Consider the following 24,679-nt stretch of genomic DNA (forward strand, 5'->3'; position numbering starts at 1 on the left):
GGAACTTGCACTCCTCCCATTCCATTCTAGTGCCCGGAAACAGTTCTGGGTATGGGGGCCAGGCTTCCGGGAACCACCCCAAGGGGCTATTTACAGAGAGAGCCAAGAGCTGCTGTGAAGAACATGATATTCTCAAGGCACTGCCCTGGGGGGAGGGAGCTCCCAGGGGAATCTAGGCTGACCTTGGCAGCTCTTCCCCAACTTTTGCTCCTGCTAGAGTTAAAGGTGTAAGTTCGGGCTGGAATGCAGAATGGTGAGGGCACCTTGAAGACACTGCCTCAAAAATCAAGCCCACAATGCCGTTTTAGGGAGGCGCCCCGGAGAGAGGAAAGCATGTGCTAACTTAAGAACACGTATCACATTGAAGCAGCTTTTTCATAGCCCCTGGTGACTGGACGCAATCCCTTAGTGCATCTGCATTCTAGTACTTCTCAGATTACTAAGCAACACAGTCTCAACTGCATGGGATGAACTGTCATGAAAGCTCCTGTGAGAGAGCCAGACATGGGGCTCCATACACACAGGTCCCCTTGACTGCTGGTCTGGAGAAGTAGGAAGCAGGCAACTGGTGCTAGGGCTGGGGTACAGACTGACCACCAGGAGCAGAGGGTGAGGGAGCCACTCTGCATGCAAAGGAGGTGAGGACAGGACCAGCACCTTCGCAGTGCACACCAAGGAGATCACATCTCTCCACATGAAGATTCTTAAACACGGCCGTTAAAACAATGTACATGCTCTGGTTTTCAGAGAGAAGTCTCCCCCAGTCTCATGTGCTCACAGGTGAGGCTTTGGGGAGGTGACTGGATTATGGGGCTTATAGCTGACTTGCTCTTAGGAGGTGGGGCCTGGTCAGAAGACAGGTCATTGGGGATATGACTCAGAAGGGTTTATCTCTGTCCCTGGCTCCCCCCTCACTCTGCTTCCTGTCTGCCATGAGGTGAGCAGCTTCTGCTCTGCCATGCCCCTGTGCCATGTTGTCTTGTCTTGGTGCCAGTGGGCCACAGACTGGAATCTCTACAAACCACAAACCAAAATAAACCTCTCCTCCGCTAATCTGTGTATGTTGGGTATTGTGTCTTAGTGATGAGAAAGTAACCAAGATGTAGGTTCTTGGCCAAACTACTGAGATGCACATCTTTATCACACAGCTAGCGATCTGCTGACCAGGAAGAAACCACCTCGGCCCCCTGTTACTTGGTTGCCTCCACTGACCATAGCTGTGCCTGCTCATGTGGAGGCTGTGGTTTGAGTGGGCCGTTAGACATGAAGTGCTCTGGACAGCATCCTATACACGCTCAACCACAGAACCATTGGTAGCACAGGATATAATGCCCAAGCTCAACCTGGACTTCCTGCCTGGCCCACTGTTTTGTACTCCCCTCCTTCCCTCTCTGTCCTTCGTCTCTTTTGGGGGGTTAAGGTGAGGATGGAAGGGGAGGAAAAGACTGCCAAAGCCAAAAAGAAGTTCAAGATACATGGGAGCCAGGAGAGGATGGGCAGGGGGTTGGGCGGCAAAAACTGAATTGTGGATGATTTCTGGAGAGATGTCCTCTAGGTTCTTGTTATACTGTCTCTTCAGTCAAAAAGAAAAAGTGAGCTAGGTATGGTGGTGCATACCTGTAATCTAGCACCCGGGGAGGCTGAGGCAGGAAGATCACAAATTCTTGCCCATCCTCGGTAACTTAGTGATTTAGTGAGATCTTATCTCAAAATAAAATATAGATAAAGAAAGGGCTGGAGCAAATGCTTTGGGTTCAATCTCCAGAAACACACACACAAAAGTGGCCAGGCACAGTGGCACACACCTATATTTCCAGCTACTCAAGAGGTTGAAGCAAGAGCATCATAGTTTAAGGATAGCCTGGGCAAATCAGTGAGACTGTCTTAAAACAAAACTGGAAAAGGGTGGAGGGTGTAGCTCAGTGGCTGAGTAAGTGAGGCCTGGATCCAGCCCCCAGTGGGCAGCCATGGAAGCTGATCTCAGATTTCTCAGGAGGCATGGCTCCTCCAAACCAATACATGGTCTAGGGCCACTGGATGGCACAGGGCATTAAGGCAAATGCCCAGGCAGTGCTCAGGTACCCACTGTATCTTACAAGCTGGCCTCAGCAGGAACCAGGCTGCAGAGCTTAGGTTTCAAGAGAAGGACCATGCACCGGAGGCCAGGAAGGTGGGCTGTCAGGGTATGCATGACATCTGTGCCTGTGCACTCCTCTTGCCCTGAGGAGCCCTGGGCGCAAGCCCCAGAACTAATGACATGCTGAAACATGACTGGAGCCTACTGAGGTGCAGCCTGGATGTCAGGAGGAGGGAAAGCCTAGCACTACTATGCAGAGGGTTCTTTTCCTGTTATGTGCCTAGCCTGGGAAGGTTACCCCGGTGCCAGCCATACAGCTAGGACATGGAGACCCACAGGCTCCACAAGAGCAGGCGGTGAAGACAGACAACAACACCTGTGGCCCAAGATAATGCACCACATCACACTGCACAAGAAGGTGAGAGACAATACAACAAACACATTTAGCCACCTGAGAAAGGTCCCCTCCTGCCCTAGGGGAAAACTTGCATGTGGCAGGCAGCAGCCCACAGACTTTCCAAGGGGCTGAAGCACCCCTAATGTGCTCAGGGCCTAGGGCAGACACCACCTTTATCTGCCTGGCCACAGTCAAATCAGAGCAGAGCTGACTGCTGTGAGCCAGGGCAGCCCCTGCCAGTGGATATCCACAGACATCATTGCCCACAAGAAGCACTGACCAGATGCAGAGATCGGACATCTGGAGAGCCGATCTGTTTCCTGACTTGTGGTCAGCATTCAGAAGACTTCTTCCCACTTGGCCTGATGAGACAAATGGCCCAACTCACTTCCTCTCAGGCTGGTCATGATTCTTAATTTCTACTCCGCTCGGGTCCTTAAGCACCAGCGGATGGAAAACATCACAATCCACTGCTGTATCTCTTCAGACTGAAAAAGTCAGACACACACCCAGGAGTGTGTGGTCCCACCTAGCCCCTGCAGGCTTGCAGGACAAAGGGCACGCTGGCCAAAGGTGGTCCCATGTAGACACCAAGACATCAGCAGGCCCCTCAGCAGATAAGAGTCACTTGCCCTGGACTCTTGTTCTGCTAATAGTGGGCTTTGTTACATACTGAAAACCAGTTTAAAAAAAAGAAAAAGAATTGGTGAGGTGAGGTGTGAAAATTTAAAAGCAAAAACAAACCCCGAAAAAGACAAGATGTAAGTATTACTGGGCAAATAAAGGAAGGGTAAGTAACATGGGAGGGCAGTGTTCTGTCCCTCAGACCTGCCCCTTTGAGATGTCAGACCTCCAACAACATCCTGGCCTGACCTGGAAGCTGGGATGAAGCCCATGCACGGCCACAGAGGGGCGCCAGAATGGATGGCCATGCAGAACCATGGCCACGGTCACGCTGGACTGGCCTGGGGCCCTGTGCTCCAGCACTGCAAATGTGGGGAGTCCCGAGCTGCCTCATGAAAGCATGAACAAATATGCTCTGGAGCAAATCACTCTCACAAATTATTTCTAAGTTTTCAAGTACATTATCCAATATCCAATTCAGAGGCAAGCAGAGACAGAAACTAAAAGATGAGCCTGAAGACATCTTCAAGGAAGGGGAACTTTTAAGGATGTCAGATTTTTGAAAAGCCACAACACAGCTGCCAGAAATACAAATCACAGAAACTAAAGCTAAAAACTAGAAAGATGGTTTTAAGAGCTGATACACCATAGCTAAAGGGAAAGACCGTGACTGAAATACAGGTCTGTGGAGAGCATTAGTGAGGAAGACAGCATCTGGTCATCGTTTAGGAAGGAAGGGAGAAAATGAGACAAGGAGACAGCTGAAGATGCAGAGGGTGGCAAGTCCTCTGTAAGCACCAGGTAATAGAGTTCCCAGTACAGGAGGCCAAGTCCCCATACAGAGTGAACAAAGCCATTCTGGCATTCTAATCCCAGAAAACCATCACATTTTTTAGACAAGCAAAGACAGTTCTCAGCAAACACTAAAGGGTTTTCACCAAAGAAAATCCTAAAAATGCATTCAAGGCAGAAGGAAAACTGAAGGAGGAATGCAGGGTGCAAGGCTGCTCTCGTGGAACTCGTGAAGAACACAGGGGAGCACTAGGGGGCTAAGACATTTGACAAGCAACACAGCACATTCCACACTTCAGGGACAGGGCTGTGTATGGTTAAACCTCTAGTCCTGCCCTGTCCTACAGGAGAGCACCTACTGGTGAGAGTCTGACAGAGGTTGACAGGTACGGTTTAGTCTACAGGGTCCTGTGCACACGTCCAAGCACACAACAGAGTCTGGGGGACACACAGCATACTATGGCTGCTTGCTTTCCCTCTCCATTTCTGAGTTTCATGTTTGTAATCTGTGGTCACACTGTATGTATGTATCTACCAGCCTGGGCCAGCAGTAGCATGTGCTCCCACATATGTGTGTACAGGCACTCCTCACAAATGGTCCACAGCAGCAGCCTGCCTCAGAGAAAACAAAGACAGCTAAGGTAGGCTAGCCTTGAGAATTCCATTAGGATTATGCTTTCAGCCAGGCATGGTGCTGGTACATGCCTACATTCTCAACACTTTGGAAGGCTGAAGCAGGAGGACTGGTGCGGTCTTAGTGAGACCCTGTCTCAAAATAAATAATAAAAATGGATTGGGAGAAACTGTCAATGAGTCTTTGGTTGACCAGTATTGCATGTCTATATCTGTTTTCATGAGAAGCCACTTTGAAGATATCAATATGTAATACAACCACCATTGTTAATTCCCTACCACTTTGTTTGTAACTCTGTATTGTCTGTATTGTGCTTGTGACATGTTGTAAAATGTTGTATGTCTGTTAATGTTTCCCTCCTTTTATCTTTAAAATTAAAAAAAAAAAAAATGGATTGGGGATGTAGCTCAGCATAAAGGCCCTGGTTTCAATCCCTAGCACCCACCTCCAAACTTGTGCTTTCAATTTTACTACTTTCAATAAACAGCAATCCTATCTCCAGGCCTCACTGACTATTTAGTTAAATTTTAAAGGGAGAAAGGGGACATTTGTATAGATACAAAATTATTTTAGTAACCAGAGATGGCTCTGCAGAACAGCTTACTGTTTAAAGCACAAGCCCCAGGAATTTATAGCCACTATAATAAAGCTATTCCGAGCTGAAGGGCAAGAGTCCTGACAATCACAGAAGCCAGCACCCCCAACCTGCCACCTCAGTCTCTGGTGTCTGTTAAGAGCAATAAGAGGTCCCTGATGGAGGACAGAACTTCTGAGTCCAGAAGCCATGTCACAGATGCAAAGTCATGCCCTGCCTCCAAGCAACGTGGTTTCTGGGTAACTCTCATGATATGCACAGAGGTCAGAACCAAGATAAGCAGGAGGCACTGAGTGACTCAAAATCAGAAATCCTAGAATTCTGCTCCCTGGAAATCTCTCCTCTTTAAGGAGGATAGCATTGCCAAGAGATGACTCACAGGGATCTCTGCTTAGCCACTCATCCCAGCACAGAGGCGCTCCACTGGGACTGTGCCCCAGGATGTCTTTTAGCTGATGAGGAATGAGGTTCTTCCAGGCAGGGGGTGACAGCAACAGAGGGAATGTTAGAAAGAAGGCAGCGGTCCTCACTCCTAAACCTTCAGCATCCCACAACACTGGCCACCTCTATTGTTAGACACCAATTCCAGCACCTACATGCCCTTGAAATGCGGCTGGGCCTAACATCACCCTTCCAAGCAAGCTTCTCACTCAGAGGCTGGGAGCTGCCCCCTAGAACTTGTCTCTCGCTCGCTCGGCCTGCCCCATGACTGTGTGGCATATGCTTCTGGAACAGATCAGAGAAGTCCCGAGAGATGGACTCGCATATGTCCTGGATCCAGTATCTGAGCCATGTGTCCCCAGTCACTGAGGCGTCATCACCATGAACAACATTGTTTCCAGGTGCGCGTGGATGTAAACACTGCTGTTTGTCCCTCTTAGCTTGGTGACGGGGCTCTTCAACTCGATCATATTCATCTGGGGCCATACCATTCTGGCGGCCCTGAATGTGCTGATTTCAGGTTTCATGATCACTAGCATCCTGGTGACACTGATGTCACTCAATATAGCCAGCAGGCCCAACTACATGCCTACATACCTAGGTTGTGGGGTTCTCTCCATCTCCAACATCTGCTACTTCAATGCCTAGTACCTACAGGGCACCATGCTTGTCCTGTCCCTTCTGCTGGGCTCCTTGTGCTATCTGCTCAAGGGTCCAGCGTGCCTTTAAGCCTGCAGTGAGCCTGGCTGCCACTTGGGCTCGCCACCTGCAGCTCAGTGGCTCTGGCGGCCCTCCTGGGCACATTTGGGGAGCTGCACAGAACCACCCCGTGCCAAGTACACCTGCTGACCACATGTCCTGAATACAAGACTGCGAAGCTCAGCCTGGGCTTCATGCACGGCCTTGTCCTCAAACTGGCTCTCTGAAGGTCTTGTCCTCAAGCTGGTAGGCAGCCCCTGCCTAGAAGAGTGTGGCTTCACTGTACTAGATGGTGCTGGCTGTCACTCTAAGCATGTTTGCCTGTGGACTCTTTTACAGTGTGGTACTCCTACAATGCGCCGGCTGGAAGCTGCACAGGGATACTGGCTCCCTGAAGGACAAGATGCTCATAAACCTCGTTGAGTTGGTCCTGTCTGTGGAGAGCTGCGTGAACTCCCTGGCTACCATCCTTGTCACTAGCCCTGCAGACTCATGCTACTACACCTCCCAGGGCACCTTTCCCAGAAATGTACAGGAGGGACTGGCCATAGTGTCCCCTTGAGCAGAGTTGTGGACTAGGTCTGAGCCTACCTGCTGGCATGAACCATACCAGCAAGTGGCAGAGCATTCCTGGCATTCAGGAAAAACTACCTATCTGCTAAAACTCAGACTCTCCTGGGAAGCTCCAAGGGGGACAACACGAAGGTTTGGAAGGTGCTTATTAAAAATCAGATTTGGGGTGTTAAACTCAATCTATGCAAAGGTCTAAAACAACAGTCACACCTCAAGCAACTCTGCATGTGACAGATGCAGTTACGTGGGAGCAGAGACTACCACGGATACATCTCCATGAGCTGAAGGTGTTCTGACTGTGGTGAGGGGCCCACGATCTGCTTCTCTACTGCTTACATATTCCTCTACTCCCACCCCAAAGGACAGAAAGGGAATCTCAGAAAGAAAAATATAATTCAAATAACTGTGGCTACTTTGTAATCTGGTCCTAAACAGTTGTTGCTTGTCAACTTTTAACAGATCCAGAAAATCAGGGCAACTGAAATCTTGCTACAAAAGTTTTCTTCAAACTTTGTTATCACCATCAGAGCTCCGAGAATGTCACCCGCAGTTGGTTTAAACCCAAAGATGACAACATCACAGAGCCGTTTTGCTCCACTGAGACCTGGCAAGTGGCGAGTCCTGTGCCCAGGAGGTCTGGCAGGCCAATGAAGCATCTATGTTTTAAAAGCCCCACCTGTCCCATCTAACATGTCTGAAGACACACAGGTGACACATAAAACACAAAATATAGACATAGTCATTCACCTTATTCCAGAGTTTACATCTGCCATTCTTGCTGAGCTTCATTAAGATTTTCTTGTTGAATAGAGAAAAGAGACATGCAGGGGAAAGGTGTTGCTCCAGTTTTATGAAATCTATACCAGATAGCTTAATGTTTATTTTAATGTTGGTGTGAGAACTAAAGAACAAAAATATGCCTATGGTGAGTTTATTTTCAGTGTTTACATCTGCGTAAATTTCTTCAGGAGAGAAAGGATTTGGATCTTTTATAGTGGAATAGCTATGATACATTATTAAAATTCCTAAATACTTTAAAAGCCTCCTATTTCTCCTCTTTCCTTCACTCACTCACTCTTCTTTATAAAACTGATATGGTGCGTTCAAGAGTGAGGTCTGAGCTGGGTGTGGTGGCACACGCTTGTAATCCCAGCACTCGGAATGTGAGGCAGGAGGATCAGTGCAAGTTTGAGACCAGTCTAGGCTACAATGTGAGTTCAAGGCCAGCCTGAACTGCATAGTAGGACCCTGTCTCAAAAACACACACACAAAAAAAATCAAGAGTGAAGTCTGCTGGCAGTATGCCCAGGGGACCACTAGGGATGAATGACAAAGCTGAGAGGTCTAAGAAGCATGTTCCCTCCACCCAAGGAGATCATCCAGGGACAGTCCCAGTGCAGACCCTTGACGGCCACCTTCTCCCACAATACAGTCACTCCGGGTTAGATGCCAGACATGGTGATTTTTCCTTGATGAAGGTTTGAATTATATTGTCTCTCTTTACAGAGTATTAAAGTTTGCTTTGGTGGGCAGTTATTACTTGAAGATACACATGATTCTGTTAAGATTTCTTGTTCAGTTTTGTGGGTCTCTACCAACTGTCAAGCGCTGCTATGGTTTGGAAATGGATTGAGGGCATTCTCTGAGGTTTTCTGTGTTGGAAACTTGGCTCCCAGTGTGGCACTGTTGGGGTGAGTGGACCTTTAAGAGAGGTAGGGCTGAGTGGGAGATTGTGGAGCCCCCTGCCTGGTCTCTTTCTGGCTTCCTGTCTCACTGATGTCATTTGCTGTGATGTGACCCACGTGAGGAGCCTCACCAGAGGGTGAATCCCAGGGTCACCTGCTTTTGGAGTTCAGGCTCCAAAACTGAACTAAATAAACATTCCCCCTCCCCAGCTTTTATTTTTTAAAATTAATACACATTCACAATCCATAATGATTAGATTCCTCAGGTACATGTATATAATGCATTTTAATTCTTTTTTCATAACCTACCCCTCGCCTCCATCCATCTCTTGGTCCCCTTTGCATCTGCAAAAGATCTATTTCTCTGTTTCTTATTATCTATCTTTTATTTTGCTCTTCATTTATACTTTAGGCTTCTCATACAGGAGAAACATGCAATATTAAAGCTTGTTATGTCTGATTTATTTCACTTAACATTATGGTCTCAAAGTGCACCCATTTTCCTACAAATGAGTCGACTTAAGCTTTTCCTACTTTACAGCACAGTAGTACTTCACCGTGTATAAATACCACAGTTGCTTTATTCATTCATCTGTTGGTGGTCATACAGACAGCTTCCAAGATTTAGCTATTATGAACTGTCCTGCTATAAACACAGGTATGCATGTATCACTGTAATACAATGTCTTGAACTCTTTTGAGAAGATATCTAGGAGAATAGCTGGGTCAAAGAATGTCTATTTTTAGTTTTTGAGGACTCTCCATGCTGATTTCTGTAGTGGTTGTATGAGTTTGCAATCACACCAACAATGTAGAAGGTTTTCTTTTTCCCTGGCAGCCTTGCCAGCATTTGTTTCTTTTGGTTTGTTTTTGAGACAGGGTCTTGGTAAGTACTTCAGGCTGGTCTTGAACTCACTATGTAGAGCTCAGGGTGGCCTTCAACTTGCAGTGATCCTCTTGCCTCAGCTTCATGAATGCTGGGATTACAATGATCCCTTACCTATTGTGGGAGTTATGTTCCAGAGGACCCCACAAAGTAGTGGCATTATATTAACTTTATTATTTATATATATTTTAAGGCTTTATAAACCCTTCCCACACTACTATAAACTTTTCCCACACTCTTATAAACACTTCATATGCTCTTAAACACTTTCTACACTCTTAAATCTATGTATAGGCACAGTGCAGGAGAGCAAACAGACCGATACTAAGGTCACTGAGCCAATCAGCATCCAGGATACAGAACATAGTGTTGTGGTTGGTCACCTCCCATTCCATTTGCCAATAGTGTGCTGTGCACAATCTCATTTGGAAAACCTGAGCAAGAGGTAGTGGAGTACTGTGCTTCCATTGTGTACAGTACAGTATTCATCCCCTGATGAAATACATACTGTATTTTATTTTGATTTAATATTCTTTTAATATGTCTGGATTAACATTTTTATTTTTTATATTGTTTTAAATTTTTTAGGCAAAAATAAAGTCATAAATATTATATAAATACCTATATACTGCAAAATCTAGCAGTATAGCAAAAACTCTGCCATACAGAGAAGCCGCAATAAGTGAACTGCGATATAGGCAGGCACAACTGTACAGGCATGCACCACCAAGCCCAGCTCAGCATTTGTTATTATTTGATTTCCGGATGACAGCCATTCTTTCTGGAGTAAGATGGAACCTCAGTGTTGTTTTAATTTTCTTTTCTCTGATGGTCAGCAATACTGAACATCTTTTCATGTACTTACTGGTCATTTGAAGTTCTTTTGAAGGGTCTATTCATTTCAGTTACCCATTTTAAAATTTTACTGGGGTGGTCTAAGTTTTTGAGTCTTTATAAATTCTAGTGATGTAACTAATCCCTCTCCTAAAGTGCAGCAACTCCTGATATCTGGAATGTTGCAACCGGAACAGAACCCTGCTGACCTAGGGTTAAGAAGAAAGGAAAGAATTGCTAAAAAAGCTGTGATTGTTGCTACTGCTATTGCTAATAGTACCACTCTGGCCAAAAGTGACATAATTGTTCTAAACAGCTATTCTTCCTGGTATTCCAAGACTCAGACTGACTAAGGATCATAGAAAATCCTGTGACCCAGTGCCAAAGAACCAAGGATTGGGCCAAACAGGCAGCAACTTCTCATCCCCAACAACTGAAGACATAAGATCTTGCAACAGACTCACAACCCAAAAACCAGTTACACCTGGAAGATACCTTGGAGAGTAGTCATTTCCCAAGGGTTCTAAATACTAGCAATAAAGTAACCCACCATAGGCAATTTATAAGCACCACCCCAGGAATTAAACTAAAAAAAGAAAAGAAAATGAGAAGACACTTAAGCAAGATGCAACCTCAAACATCTAGTTCACCAAAGGCAAACCCAGGGGACAGTGAGGTGGGATAATCTGAAAACCACCCACTTGGCCTCTCTGAAGTGGTAACAACAAAGCAATTGAATGAGGCTCTAGAAAAAAATCAAATCAGAAACAATTTCTCAGAAAACTGCAGAGATAGTGTTCATAATGAAAACCAAGCTTAGTGATTCTAGAGTAGACACAGACAAAAAATTGAGGAGCTTAAGAAAATAATGGAAGGCATGAATGTTCAGCATAGGAAAGAAATGGCATGCATAAGGCAGATTCAAGCAGATATCCAGGAGAATAAAAATTCCACTGAAAGTACCTGCAGCAGATTAAGCCTATGTGAAGAAGACAGGCTTGCAGTTACCAATAATGAACAAAAAGATTCCTTAAAAATAGCAAGAGACTCTCAGAAATCAATCCAGCAGCTGCTAGATGAAGCAAAGAATAACTTAGGATTGATTGGAGTCAATGAAAAAGCAGAAGACAGCACAAATGATATAAAAAAAAAACCAAAAAACTGTTCACAGACATCATGGAAGAAAACGTCCCTGGTAGGGAAAAAGAATTTGACATACAGTAAGTGAGGCATATAGAACTCCAATTAGCCACAATAAAAAAAAAATCTACAGCCAGGTATATCATAATCAAGATTCCAGAAATTCAACACAAGAATAGAATCTTAAAAGCTGTTAGGGAAAAGAAACAAATCACCTATAAAGGAAAGCCCATCAGAATCACAGCTGACTTCTCAGTACAAACCCTCAAGTCAAGAGAGCTTGAAGTATTTCAAGTTTTAAAGGAAAACAACCTTCAACCCAGATTGATGTACCCTGCAAAAACTATCTTTCAAACCTAATGGAAAAATAAGATACTTCAATGACAAAGAACATCTGAGGATATTTATGACCACCAAACCAGCACTCTAACATGTTTTGAAGGACATTCCAGAAAGAGATAACAAGGACTACAACTCCATGAACCCCAACAGGGGGAATCCACCAGGCAAAACAAACAATTAAACAGAGGGAAGGAAAAAGGGGGAGGGGAGCCAACAACAGGACAATAACCTGACAAGGATAAGTCACTATATATCAGTTATAACCACCAATGTTAATGGTCTTAATTCACCAATCAAAAGACACAGACTGACAGAATGAATCAAGAAGCAAGATCCAACAATATGCTGCATATAAGAAGCATATCTGACTCAAAAAGAAATTCACAGACTTAAAGTCAAAGGATGGAAAACAGGGCTGGGGATTTAGCTCAGCGGCAAAAGCGCCTGCCTGGCAAGCGCAAGGTCATGAGTTCAGTTCCCGGTACCGGAGAAAAACAAAAAAAAAAACAAAAACAAAAACAAAAAAAGGATGGAAAACAATACTCTATGCAATAGGAACCCAGAAAAAACCAGGAGTATCTATTCTATTTGTAGACAAAGTAAATTTCAAGCCAGGACTGATTAAGAGAGACACAGAAGGTCTCTACATCCTTGTAAAGGAAACAATCCAAGAGCAAAAGAACAATCATAAATATATGTGCAACAAATACCAGTGAACCCCACTATATATAAATTCTAGATATTAATCCTCTATTAAGGAATAACTCACAAAAAATTTTCCCATTCTGTAGGTTGTCTCTTCACTCAGTTGTTTCCTTTGTTGTGCAGCAGCTTTTTAATTTTATATGATCCCATTTGTTGATTCTTGGTATTATTTCTTGTGTTACTGGGGTTCTGCTCAGAAAATCCTTGTCTACACCTATGTGTTCAAGAGTTGTACTTATTTTATCTTCCAGCAGAGTAAGTGTTTCTGTTTTAACATTTCGATCTTTGATCCATTTTGATTTTCGTTTAGTGCATGGTGAGAGATATGGGTTTAGAGTCAATCTTCTGCATGTGGATAGCCAATTTTTCCCAGCACCATTTATTAAAGAGGCTATCCTTCCCTTGGTGTATTAAACCTCTTTTTTTTACAATGCAGCTAGCCTCAGGTATCTTGTTATAGCAACAGAAAACAGAACTAGTGCATACCCATTGAAAGATGGCTCTGTACTCTGGCTGGAGAGAGTGGGGACACAGAACATTAATTAGCTGCTCTCAGACTGACAGTGAGTCCTCACCCCACACATATAAAACATCTCACCTAGAAGCCAGCAGACTGCCGTCCAGATTTCCAAGTCTCTCCTCACCATGGTTTGTCCTCTCCCCGTACTACCTTTTCAGCCTCCCAGAAATCCAAGTTCTGTTCCCTCAGCTTTGTCAGACAGCCCTGTTCCACTTGAATTCCTGAGGTGTGCTGTGGATGAAGACAGCCTCAGACAAGTGGCCGGGAGCACAGGGCCCTGGTCCACAGGCTCAGGTCTGCATGTCTGTTGTCCTAGTGTCTGAAAACAGTCCATCTGTATATTTCACCCAGCTTTTAGTGGCTCATGGCCAGACCCTTCATGGCACTCATGCAGAAGAAGCCTCTAAGTTACTCTTTAAGTACCCTCCAAGAACAGATGCCAACAGTTTGTAGTTCAGAATCAGGTAGAGTCATGAAATGGTCTGTGTTTAGGCTTCTGGCAGAAACAACAGATTCTAGGATGGGAAAAAGAGAAACAGAACAAGCCTGGAGCCCCCAGCTATACTGAGTTCCTGACCAATTTGGTCAAAGGACTAATTTTAGAAACCTGACCACAAAAATGTCCATTGGCAGTTCTCAAATAGTAGGATCCTGTCTTTTAAAAAGGCTTATAAGGGGGCCCAACATGAAACATTTAAAAAGCCTGTGCTCTGACTGGGAGTGTGGTGGGAGCAGCAAGAGACTGTAGAAACCCACTGAAGGCCCCTCTATAGGAACCTCAGACACTACCACTGGCTTCTCCGTAAAGGCCCCAGATCCTACCAAGGTCCCCTCTGTAAGGACCCAGGCCACAAAGCTTCAGGCAAGTTCCACAGAGACAGAGCTGGTGCTGCCTGGACCTCTGACTCTACTACACCTGGCCACTTACCCTTCATGTCACAAAGGTTTGAACACAGCAGACAAGGAACCAGAGAAAGACCAGAGCCAGCAATAAACTAAGAAACCATCTCAAAGTGTGTTTCTAGCAATGAGCAGACATTCTCATCCAAAGCAAGGGTGCATAAAATCTTAATTTCAAAGGAGAAAATCAGAACTGATCACAGGAGTGGGGCGAATCACTAGAGCCTATCTGGTCTCCCAAAGGAACATACTCTAGTGGTCACTGAAGGTGGGGCTAGGACAAGGACCCAGGTCAAGAGCTGCTCCTTTTGGAGCATCCCACCCCAAAACGCTTCCCAAGCAGAGTGCAGAAGGCATCATCTGTCCACACTTCTGTGAGTTACATGCACCGAGTACTGGTTGCCATCGCTCTCAAAGAATTAAGAGGAAGTGACCAGGACGCTCCCAGCAACCACAGAAAGGAGCCAGCTGTCCAAAAAGTCAACACCCATGGAGCCACCAGGCCTGCGCCCTGCTGGTGCTGCAGGGTGGAAAACCTGAGCACTATAAATTCCTTCTCATGCCAGAAAACACAGCACAATCAGACTGCCGAGCTTGACCTTCTCTAGGAAACGGAGAAGGATGGTGAGGAGAGCATCTGTGCTGTGCACACTACATGTATCTGGGGGCCCTGCTGCACGAAGATGCTCACCTCCCTCAAAGGGGCTGCTGCCAGCTACACAGATCCATGCCCCGAGGCAAAGGACAGGACAGCACCCAGGGACACAAGTGTCTGAAGCCTGAATGGAAGCTGGTGGAGGGGAGGACTCTCTGGAGGCACAGACCCAGGAGGGCACAATCCCACCCTGCCACTCACTGCTGGGTGACCTGTGCAGTTCTCAGACTCTCTGGGTCCTGGTCTCTTTCTTTATGAAAAAAAAAAGGGTGACTGGGGCTTGCTTTGCTTAACAGTTTGGTTTGGGCTGTCTTGAGGACAACACGTTTGAAAATGCTTTGTGAGAGTCATACCAAGGTGGGAGACAATGGGAACAGCCTGTGAGCTCCCTGCTCCCCCTAAGTTTGAATCATCACATAAAATACACAAGTGTTCTGCAGGGGGGGGTCTGCCTTTATGAGAGCAGAAACACCCACAGGAAGATTCCTCCAAGCCTTATGCTGTGTTTCCAACATAGATTAAACTTCCTCACTGACAAGGTTTCAGGGAGTCAAAGTGTGCAAGTGACCCCACAAGCACCTAACCAACAGAGCATCTCTCTCGTTAGTGCCCAAAGAAGAGAAAAGCTGAGGCCACTGAGATTTATCTGGGGAAAATGACACCAAGGCTGGGCTCTCAACAGGGTCACTACCTTTTGAGAGGTGGTGGCAAAGTGGTGGAAGAGAAGCTCCCATGAGCAGGGGACAATCTTCCAGAGCCACCCAGCTTCATTACCACAGCCCAAACACCCTGCGTTACAGATGGCCGCCGAGGCTCAGACAGCGCAGGTGAATGGCCAGCATCACATAGTCAAATGCAGACAGACTCTGGCCATGGCAAACACTGGGCTTGCCTGGACCATGATATTGGGCCTCAGGGTTTCAGGCTGCCACAGGAGGGAGGGGAACCCTGGACCACAAGGTATGGGGACAGTTCCCATGCCACTGAAGAGAACAGGCAAATAAGAAAAACAAAGGGAACGAATGGGGAGGACACATGTAGTGGAGCTAGTGGAATGAGGGACTGTCCCAGAAAATGGCTGCATGCATAAGCGGTGACGGAAGGGCTTGGAGATGTCTCTTGCCAGGGCTTCTGGGCCAAGGACGAGCCACCCTGCCTTACTGCTGTTTGTTCTCTATGTGTTATTCAGTATCTGGCTGCTTGTAAACCTAATGAAATGCAAGCTGATTACACTGGACTCCCTTTCGATTCTTTCCACTTTCATTTATCCCATCCCTGGGTGGAGACAAATATGTTACCGTCTCTGAAAATCCATAAAGACATCTTTCCACAATGGGACAACATTAGGACATGACCACAATGGAGCGTGACAGCCAGTGCTCTTAGGAAGATGGATGCCACATAGCCCGGCCCCAAGCCTGCCCTGGTGGTAGCTGCTCATGTTGCGTCCCTAGGGGCTCAGTCCCACACCAGTGCATGGAATAGTGGCTCAGAACCAGCCACAGCTCTTTAGAGGGATTCCTGAAGCAGGGCAGGCAGAGTGCCATGAAGGGTAGCACGAGGAGGCCCTCATCAAATGCCAGGCTTAAAAGTGACAGAAGGTCTTAAGGCTTTCCAGAAACTTCCCCAAGATTCCTCTCATCCTCACTTCAAACGGAGGACCACAGGACTGGAGTCCCTCCCTCCCACTTGGTCCCATCCCTGTGCTAAGCGGCTGTGTGATCTGAGAAGTCGCTTAACCACCTAGTTCTCCTGCGAAACTATTTAGTGCTTCAAGTGCAGTGGCCTGTCCTGCATCAGGAGCTTGAAGACAGAGCATCTGCCACTGACCACCCTGTGCAAACCCACCAGCAAGTGCATGGCCAAGGAGCAGCAGACTCAGAGCCTCAAGAGGTCTGCAGTCCTTCACCTCTCCTACAGGCGGCGAGGCCCTGGGCAGTGGGTGTGTGAGAGCAGGGAGTGGCTATTTTTAAGTGACATGCTTTGGCTATTTCAAGGCTTGTGTTTTTATTTTATTTATTTAATTCAAGGGGAAGCTGTATTTTCTCATGACTTATTTCTTTCAAAATGGTGTCATGGGCATTTTTAACACTGAAATCATCTTGGCTTTGCAGCTGGTCAAAAGATATCTAAGGGCCAAACCGCTCTTTATCATGCTACTCAAATAAGAAAAACTAATATAGTAGAGTCAGAATTTCTACATCTGGAAGAACCCCAAATGTTAGTGTTTTTCCATAAAAAAGTTAACATCATACTCTGTTTAAAAATACCTAATTTAGTCCCAAAATATAATTCTGATCACAGGGAATGCTTTGAAGCACATTTGCTCATTACAAAACAGAAAACTCAGAGCACCAAGAGACCAAGTGACTGCCCACATCCTGGCCACAGACACCTGCTCCTACAAGCCTTCAGTGGTCCTCGGCAGGCGTGCATGCTGCTTCCACCTGTCCTTGGGCTGCAGCAATCTGTAGTGCTTGTGCTTAGCACATATAAGATGACTGTCCAAACTCACAGCTTTAAAACATCAAAAGGTAAAAGAAGTCTGGTGTTGTGGTGCACACCTGTAATCCCAGCATTCTGGGAGGCTGAAGCAGGAGGATTCGAAGTTTGAGCCCAATTGAGACAACTTAGATTCTGTCTAAAAATTTTAAAAAAGGGCTGGGAATGTAGCTCAGTGCAAACACACGGGGTTCAATCCCTAGTAAACACCCCCCCAAAAAACCCAACCCCAAAAAACAACAAAACAAAACAAAGATAAATAAAAACACCAGAAAAAAAGTACAAATGAGATCAATTAAAATTTAATTTTTACGAAGACCAAATAATTCAGCCAGGCAGCTCAGGTCTGAGGTGATGGGAGGCTTCAGGGACTGAATACTCAAGTCTGGAGCTGTTCTCTGCCCCAGTGTGACCATGCCCACCTCTCTCCAAAGTAGAGGGTAGCCAGGTATGTGCACACCTGCAATCCCAGCCCTCAGAAGGCTGAGACAGGAGGCTCACTAAAAGTTCAAGGCCAGCCAGGGCTACACAATGAGTTCAAGACCAGTCTGAACTACATAGTGAGACCCTGTCTCAAAAAAACTCAAACAAGCAAACAAAAAACAAAGTGGAGGGTAAAAACCCAACAAACAGTAGATGGGATGTCTGGAGATGGAAGCCAGGCTCAAGTCAGGGTCGGCAGCACCTAGGCAAGTGGCTGCAGTGACGTTGAAGGCCTTATCCACCCACCACCCAAACCTGGAAGACAGGTACAATCAGGTGGTTCTGGAGCAGAAGGGAGGCAAGACTAATACACCAGCAAAGCAACTTGGAATCTGAAGCTTTTGCCAAAGTACCTGCTATTTTTCAGGTTTAAGTTATTTTCAGCAAGTATCTTTGTGAAAGTCATAATTTTAATTTTCTATGTATTACTTACATGCTACTATGTTAACTTGTGAAATTCAGTGTTTAGTTTTAAAGTCAGTAAGGTGCTAAAACAAATAGGAATAGTATTATTTGTTTGAACAAACAATGCTAGGCTATTATCTAAAATATAAACAGTATCTATTATAATTCTTCCAAATGTAAAAGAAGAGGAAAAGCAGCTACACTGAAAACTTCCATGTATCTAGGGGCATTGAGCTCACTGGCAAAGTATGGGAGAAAAGAGGCCAGCAAAAAAATGGTTAATGCTGGCCTTAAAGGGAGGCGGCTGGGCCCAATGAGCAGGGCCCCGAGAGCCTATAAAGCCGGCCCAGCGCCAAGGGGGCCAGACTGAGCCTCCAACAGCCACAGGCTTCCTGGGGAACCTTCCCACCAGCCTTCCCAGGCGGGCTTTCTTCTCTGTGTCTCCTGCTGCTCCTATGCTCAGCCTTGTCAACAGGGTCCCAAGTCCAGGATCTCATCGCTGCAGACAATTCCAAGTGTACCTCCAGCAACTGCCGAGAGTGGGAAACATGAGAAGGGTCTGCCCAGAACCCAGATGGCTCAGGGAGGCCCTGCCTGTGACCCAGGTAAGCCCTGCACCCCACCCCAGGATCTGGGGTTTAACCATAGCTGCAGCCCTGCGGCTGAAATGGCAGGGTGTGCCCTAGGGAGAACAGCTCAGGCTCCCACCCTCTAAATGCGAAATCAGGGTGGCTGCGGCAGGGGCTGTGCCTTTTATCCAGTCCAGCATTCTGTCAGCTGTGTTCAAGCCAGAATGTGTTTCACTTGAGGCTCTGCCTTGTACTGTGGTGTGGTGCTCCTGCCAACCCAGGGTGCTTTAGAGAGACATGGGCTGATACACCCAACCTGTCCTTTTCCTAGGTCAGGACAAGCAGGAGAAGAAACAAAATGATACCAAACTGTTCAGTGTACATCTTTATACTTGTAAGTTCATGGCTGAGGCTCTGCTCACCTGGAACCGTCCCTGTGCTATAGCCTGAGATGCTCCAGGGTTCCCACATTCAAAGAGCAAACTAGAAGGCTTGGCAGTTTTTAAAAAGATATTAAATACAGAGGCCTTCAACCCTGCAGATAGACCCTGAGAATAGTGACATTTTACACTGCTCAAATTGGAAGACAAAAAAGAACACAAAGTAGCCAATACAATCAAGCCTCCCTTCCCAGCTCGGCACAGGTGATAGAACACCTTCAGAACAGCTGGCCTTCCCTCCTTTTTCTTTCTCCCTCTTTTTTTAAGCAGTACTTTTGAGAGGTCAATAAATCACCAGTCTGCTCTTGTACCACTTCAAAAAGATTCCTAATGATCTCAAAGGGTAAAATGAGAACCTCAGGCCAGCATCCCCCGCCTCATCTACTAGATGCCCGCACCCACCCCAGCTGTGATGACCCAGTACACACTGCTAAGAACGCTGGCCATGCCGGAGAACTCCAGGTTGCAGCAAGTGCTGCAGGTGACAAGAAGTCCCACATCCACGTCCACGTCCTCCCCCCAATGTAAACCAACACTGAGGGAGGTTTCCTATAACCAATTTCCAGGTTAAAATAGCATTACAAAAATATTTTAGGTTTTTGGTTGTTGTTTGGGGGGTTTATTTGAGGTGGGATTTCACTGTGTTACCCAGATTGGCCTCGAAGCTGTGATCTTCCTACCTCACCCTCTCAAGTAGCTGAGATTATGGGTGTATACCGTGGTACCAGCTTAAAATATATTATGTATTACAGTAATTTGTTAAAACACTGAACAAAATTTTTAACTTTCTTTCTCCCCCCTCCTCTTTCTTGAGAGAGGTCTCTCCGTGTTGCCCATGCGAGTCTCAATTTTTTAGACTCAAGTGATTCTCCTTCCTCTGTCTCTGAGCATGTGGGATTACAGGCATGCACCATTATGCTCACTGACATTATTTTGCCACCATTTTTATCCTATATTTCTGTCTTTCATTCCACATTATGAAAAAGTTTTACTTCAGGCGCCTATGCTTAGTACTACTATTACAGAAAAATCTAGATTTACTTTGCCTACTTTAAGAAACTGCTCTGATTCTACCAGGTTTTCTGAATCTATTACCCAGAGAAGCTGGGTTTTTCCCTTCCCATGCTACTTCTCTTCCCAACAGTGATTGAAATAAATTTTATTTCCTGTGCTGACGAACAGTAGTTTTCCTAAGGTTCCCATGCCCAGCGTGCATGCTACTCCCTATGCCTGCTATCTGGCTGTCACTCATTGCTCTGGGGGATGAGTCATAGCTGTCTCCAACTTAAACTAGGGAACTCTAGGAGCCTTGAGCCAAGAAAGCAGATTTTCCACATTCATTTCTTCTGCTTTAGCTCAGGGACACCACCTCCCCAAGACCATAAAGCCAAGAACGCTGCTTTCCCTTAGTGCTCATGGGATCCACCAGAGTTGCCCAGGCTACAAGCCTTAATCCTGTCCTGTTGTTCTCCAGGTGCCCAGACAGTGAGAACACAGCTGCTGTGCCCCAAAAATGCTGCCGCAGACCAACCATACCGGCTCTTTCAGCTTCTGCAGCTGACAAACCCAAACCATCACGCAGCTCTCTGTAACAGCATTTCCTGCTATACAAATGCCTGGCTCTGTTAAAAGAAAATTGCCTTCCTCTCTAAAGATGAAACTGTTGTTTAAGACTGATTTCTGTGACCCTTTTGCCAAATCCTGAAAGTGGTGTGGTAAAGTCATGGATGTGACCTCCCCAGCCCACATCCTGGATGTGGAGATCTACTCAGGCACTGTGCAGCCAGCAGCCTCCAACAGTTCCCCAGAACTCAACCTGTCCCAGCTGTTGCTTGGCACTGCCCTGGTGAACCAAACGGGTGACCTCTCCGAGCACCAGCAGTATGTCATTGGCCTGTTCCTCTCTTGCCTTTATACCATCTTTCTTTTCCCCATCGGCTTTGTGGGGAACATTCTGATACTGGTGGTAAACATCAGCTTCCGTGAAAAGATGACAATCCCGGACCTGTACTTCATCAATCTGGCTGCAGCAGACCTCATCCTGGTGGCTGACTCCCTGATTGAGGTGTTCAACCTGGATGAGCAGTACTATGACATCGCTGTGCTCTGCACCTTCATGTCTCTCTTCCTGCAGATCAACATGTACAGTAGCGTCTTCTTCCTCACCTGGATGAGCTTTGACAGGTACATTGCGCTGGCCAAGGCCATGCGCTCTAGCCTCTTCCGCACAAAGCACCGTGCTAGGCTGAGCTGTGGTCTCATTTGGATGGCCGCTGTCTCAGCCACCCTAGTACCCTTCACAGCTGTCCACCTGCAGCACACCGAGGAGGCCTGCTTCTGCTTTGCAGATGTTAAGGAAGTGCAGTGGCTGGAGGTAACCCTAGGGTTCATTGTCCCTTTTGCCATCATTGGACTCTGCTACTCCCTCATTGTCCGGGTCCTCATCAAGGCTCACAGGCACCGAGGTCTGCGTCCCCGGAGACAGAAGGCCCTCCGCATGATCTTTGCTGTGGTCCTGGTCTTTTTTATCTGCTGGCTACCCGAGAATGTATTCATCAGCGTCCACCTCCTGCAACGGACACAGCCAGGGGATGCTCCCTGCAAACAGTCCTTCCATCATGCCTACCCCCTGACTGGCCACATCGTCAACCTTGCAGCTTTCTCTAACAGCTGCCTGAACCCCCTCATCTACAGCTTCCTTGGGGAGACCTTCAGAGACAAGCTGAGGCTGTACGTTGAGCAGAAGACAAACCTGCCAGCCTTGAACCGCTTCTGCCACGCAGCCTTGAAGGCAGTCATCCCAGACAGCACTGAGCAGTCGGACACCAAGTTCAGCAGTGCTGTGTGAAAAGCCTTGCTGGAAATAGTATGCACTTTGGCAGGGTGGGCAGGAGGCATGGCTGTGTCGCATTCCCATACCTCGGCGCTGCAGTGAGAGTCACACCTGCTGGGCAAACTCTGCTCTAGTCCTCCCCGGTCTTGTCCTGCTCACTGACTTGCAAGGGACTAAGCAGGTTGCATGGCTCTGGCTGTCTCTGCACACACTGTTTCCCCAGTGAAAAATGATTCTGCTCTTGACCAACAACAGCCAAAAGGAAGAGGGTGATCTCAGTGTGAGCACTTGGTTAAAAGTTAAATCTGCAACTTATCAGTGGCTCTAGGGGGAAATAAAGTCTGGACACAGAATATGCCTGGTGATCTACACTGGATGTTTCCCATACCTATGAATGTAATCCATTACACATGTGGTAACTTGTACATCCTAAGCTGAAGAGGAAAAGAAGGAAGTGTTCCTCTTGCACACACCTGAGCATTCTTATCTCTTTGAGTGCTGCAGCGCTGCTCCTAGCCAACCCTCAAATATCAGCCAGGAAACCCTGGATGCTGGGCTGGGAAGGCCCTCATTTAGCAGAATGCCTGCCCATCTGCCCACCTGCCTGGAGATGCCCACTTCATCGCTATATTGTTTACAACAGTCTCTGCAATTCCCAGAGTATGGGATGAGACTGGAGCCAACATGACATACTCTGCATGTACGGCTGAAGAATTTGCCGCTACAAATGTAACAGTGGGGACAGGGATGATGATGATATAAACAGTTCTCATTAAAATGTACAGAAAAGAAAACTGCTAGTAATGTGCAGTGTTTATCAATTAAATGAAGTCATGTGCTGATTCTTCTAAGGGTATCTTAGCTGTCTAGGCAAGGCGAGAAGAAGATCAAGGGGAGGGGCCCTTAGAAAGAGCCACAGGATCAGAACAGCTCCTTAATCACAAAGGAAAATATGCCTGAAGCCTCACAAAGCTTAGGTGAACTCTCTGACGCTCACATTAAACCTGGCTAGCTGGATAGAACCTGGTGCTTCCAGAGGTCTCATAGGCTGCAGCCTGCCACTGGGTGTGGTGTCCTTGGGCACCAAATACATATTACTAGAAATGCAAAGGCAGGGCTCAGCCCTGCCCAGGTGTCACCTGCCCCCCGACCCCAGCTCCAGCAGTGAGCGGGAGGGCCCACTGCTCTGGTCAAGGAGCTCAGGTCTCCAGACATGCATCCAGGACCTGAGGCAGGGTGTCCCAAAGAACACAAGTGACATGTAGGTGACAGAGACATGACCAAGTTGGTTTTAACTGTTTGCATGTCATTTTCTACTTAAAGTTATCACACTGATTTTTGTTTCTCATAATAAGAAGTTTATTTATAAATAACTTTAAGGTAAAAGGTGAGTTTATTTAAATAAAACATCTGGAGGCCAAGTGTGGTGGTACACGCCTGTAATTCCAGCACTTGGGAGGCTGAGGCAGGAGAATCACTGTGAGTTCAAGGCCAGCCTGGTCTACAAAGTGAGTTCAAGGACAGCCTGAACTAAATAATGAGACCCTGCCTCAAAATAAACAAAACAAAACAAAAAAACAAAACATCCAGAAAGACAGCAGGTGGCTCCTAGACCAAACTGTGCAGTAAGCTGGAGCTCCACTCTTCCTCCTTTGCTCCAAGGTTGGGTGAGGACGGCTGGGAGATGCTTGGGTTCACTGCCCTAATCACTGTCACTGCAACTCTCCGAGAGTATAGTCTTAAACTGTGACCCTGAGCAGTAACCTTTAGTGCCATGTATCCCACAAGTTGTGCCCACAAGCAACACACGAAAGAGTCCTCCAGGATGATCCCCACAGATCAACAAGTCTAGCTCAGGTGGAGGACCAGCATATGTGGTACTGACCTGCAGAACCCCCAGGGTGGCTATGGCTGCCGTATGGATGCTGAAGAACCCCTCCCTTTGCCTGAGCCACGGTGTGAGTCTTATCTGCAAGGGTAGAAACATCATTGTGCAGCGGCCAGGGCCCAAGATGCCTTTCACCCCAGCATCCTTATGCACCATGACTTGACTGGCCCACGTGGTGTTCTTCCAGGGTGCCCAGAGACAGCTGACAGTACTGCCCAGTCTGTGGCTGTAAACCTGACAGAGTGAGATGCTGACAGGAATACACGTGGTTCAAGTTCCCTTTCTGACCTCAGTGCTGGTGACAGGAGGCCCTTAATCTCAAACACAGGGAGAGAGCAGGGCTGGCCCCCGCCATAAGCATCCAGCCACACAAGAAACATCCACCACCGACCACCCCTCATCCCCATTTGAAAAGTGGGTCACACAGGTATTCCAGGCATGCAGAAATTGGAGACCTGATGTTTTTAAGTTTTAGGTCTGAGAGGGAGCAGGTGTGGGGCAAACAAGGAGCAAGACACAGAGCTATTTAGTGTATGGTCCCTTGAACAATCCTCCAAGGCAGATACTATTCATATCACTTAGAACAGACCAAGGCTGTGACTGTCCAAGACCTTAGCTGGTAAGTGTTGCTGCCAGAAACCTTGGTCTTTCTAGTTCCCAAGCCCATACGACTTCCTCCACGACACATGGCAACTGGGATCTAACAGGCAAAAGCACCCATCTGGGAATCACAGAAAGCCAGAGAGTCCTGGGCACAAAGAAGTCAGCCAAGGTCACTGCTTTCTCTTTTCTAAGCTGCATCACAAGGCACTACAGGGAAGGCAAAGTGGAGCTCTCCCCTAAAGGACTGAGGGATTCCGGCTGCCCGGCCCAACTGGAGATGCAAAACAGGCACACATTCTTTTACTGCAAACTAGCCCCTAGGGCCACTGTGTCTCCTCTAGCCCTCAAGACCTCAGGAGCAGCCACTGGGGCATTCCACCTCCGAGGCTGCTCCTTCCCACACCACAGATGCCACTGTCCATCCCATGCTGGCCCACTCTGAGGCTCCTGACTACTA

General features: G+C 46.9%; 2 protein-coding genes across 4 annotated transcripts in view; one reads left to right on the top strand and one right to left on the bottom strand.

Moving 5' to 3' along the window:
• LOC102015813 (chromosome unknown open reading frame, human C7orf50) overlaps window positions 1-24,679 on the bottom strand; it is a 125,054-nt gene that overhangs the window by 58,279 nt on the left and 42,096 nt on the right. The gene's annotated exons all lie outside the window — the stretch shown is intronic.
• Window positions 18,411-22,515, top strand: Gper1 (G protein-coupled estrogen receptor 1). Its single transcript, XM_005397796.2, has 2 exons — window positions 18,411-18,494; window positions 20,373-22,515. The coding sequence occupies exon 2, from the start codon at window positions 20,622-20,624 to the stop codon at window positions 21,744-21,746; it is 1,125 nt and encodes a 374-aa protein (XP_005397853.1). The 5' UTR covers window positions 18,411-18,494; window positions 20,373-20,621; the 3' UTR covers window positions 21,747-22,515.

The sequence above is a fragment of the Chinchilla lanigera genome, unplaced genomic scaffold (genome assembly GCF_000276665.1).
Source record: "Chinchilla lanigera isolate Chin_1 unplaced genomic scaffold, ChiLan1.0 scaffold00059, whole genome shotgun sequence".
NCBI classification, from domain to species: domain Eukaryota; kingdom Metazoa; phylum Chordata; class Mammalia; order Rodentia; family Chinchillidae; genus Chinchilla; species Chinchilla lanigera.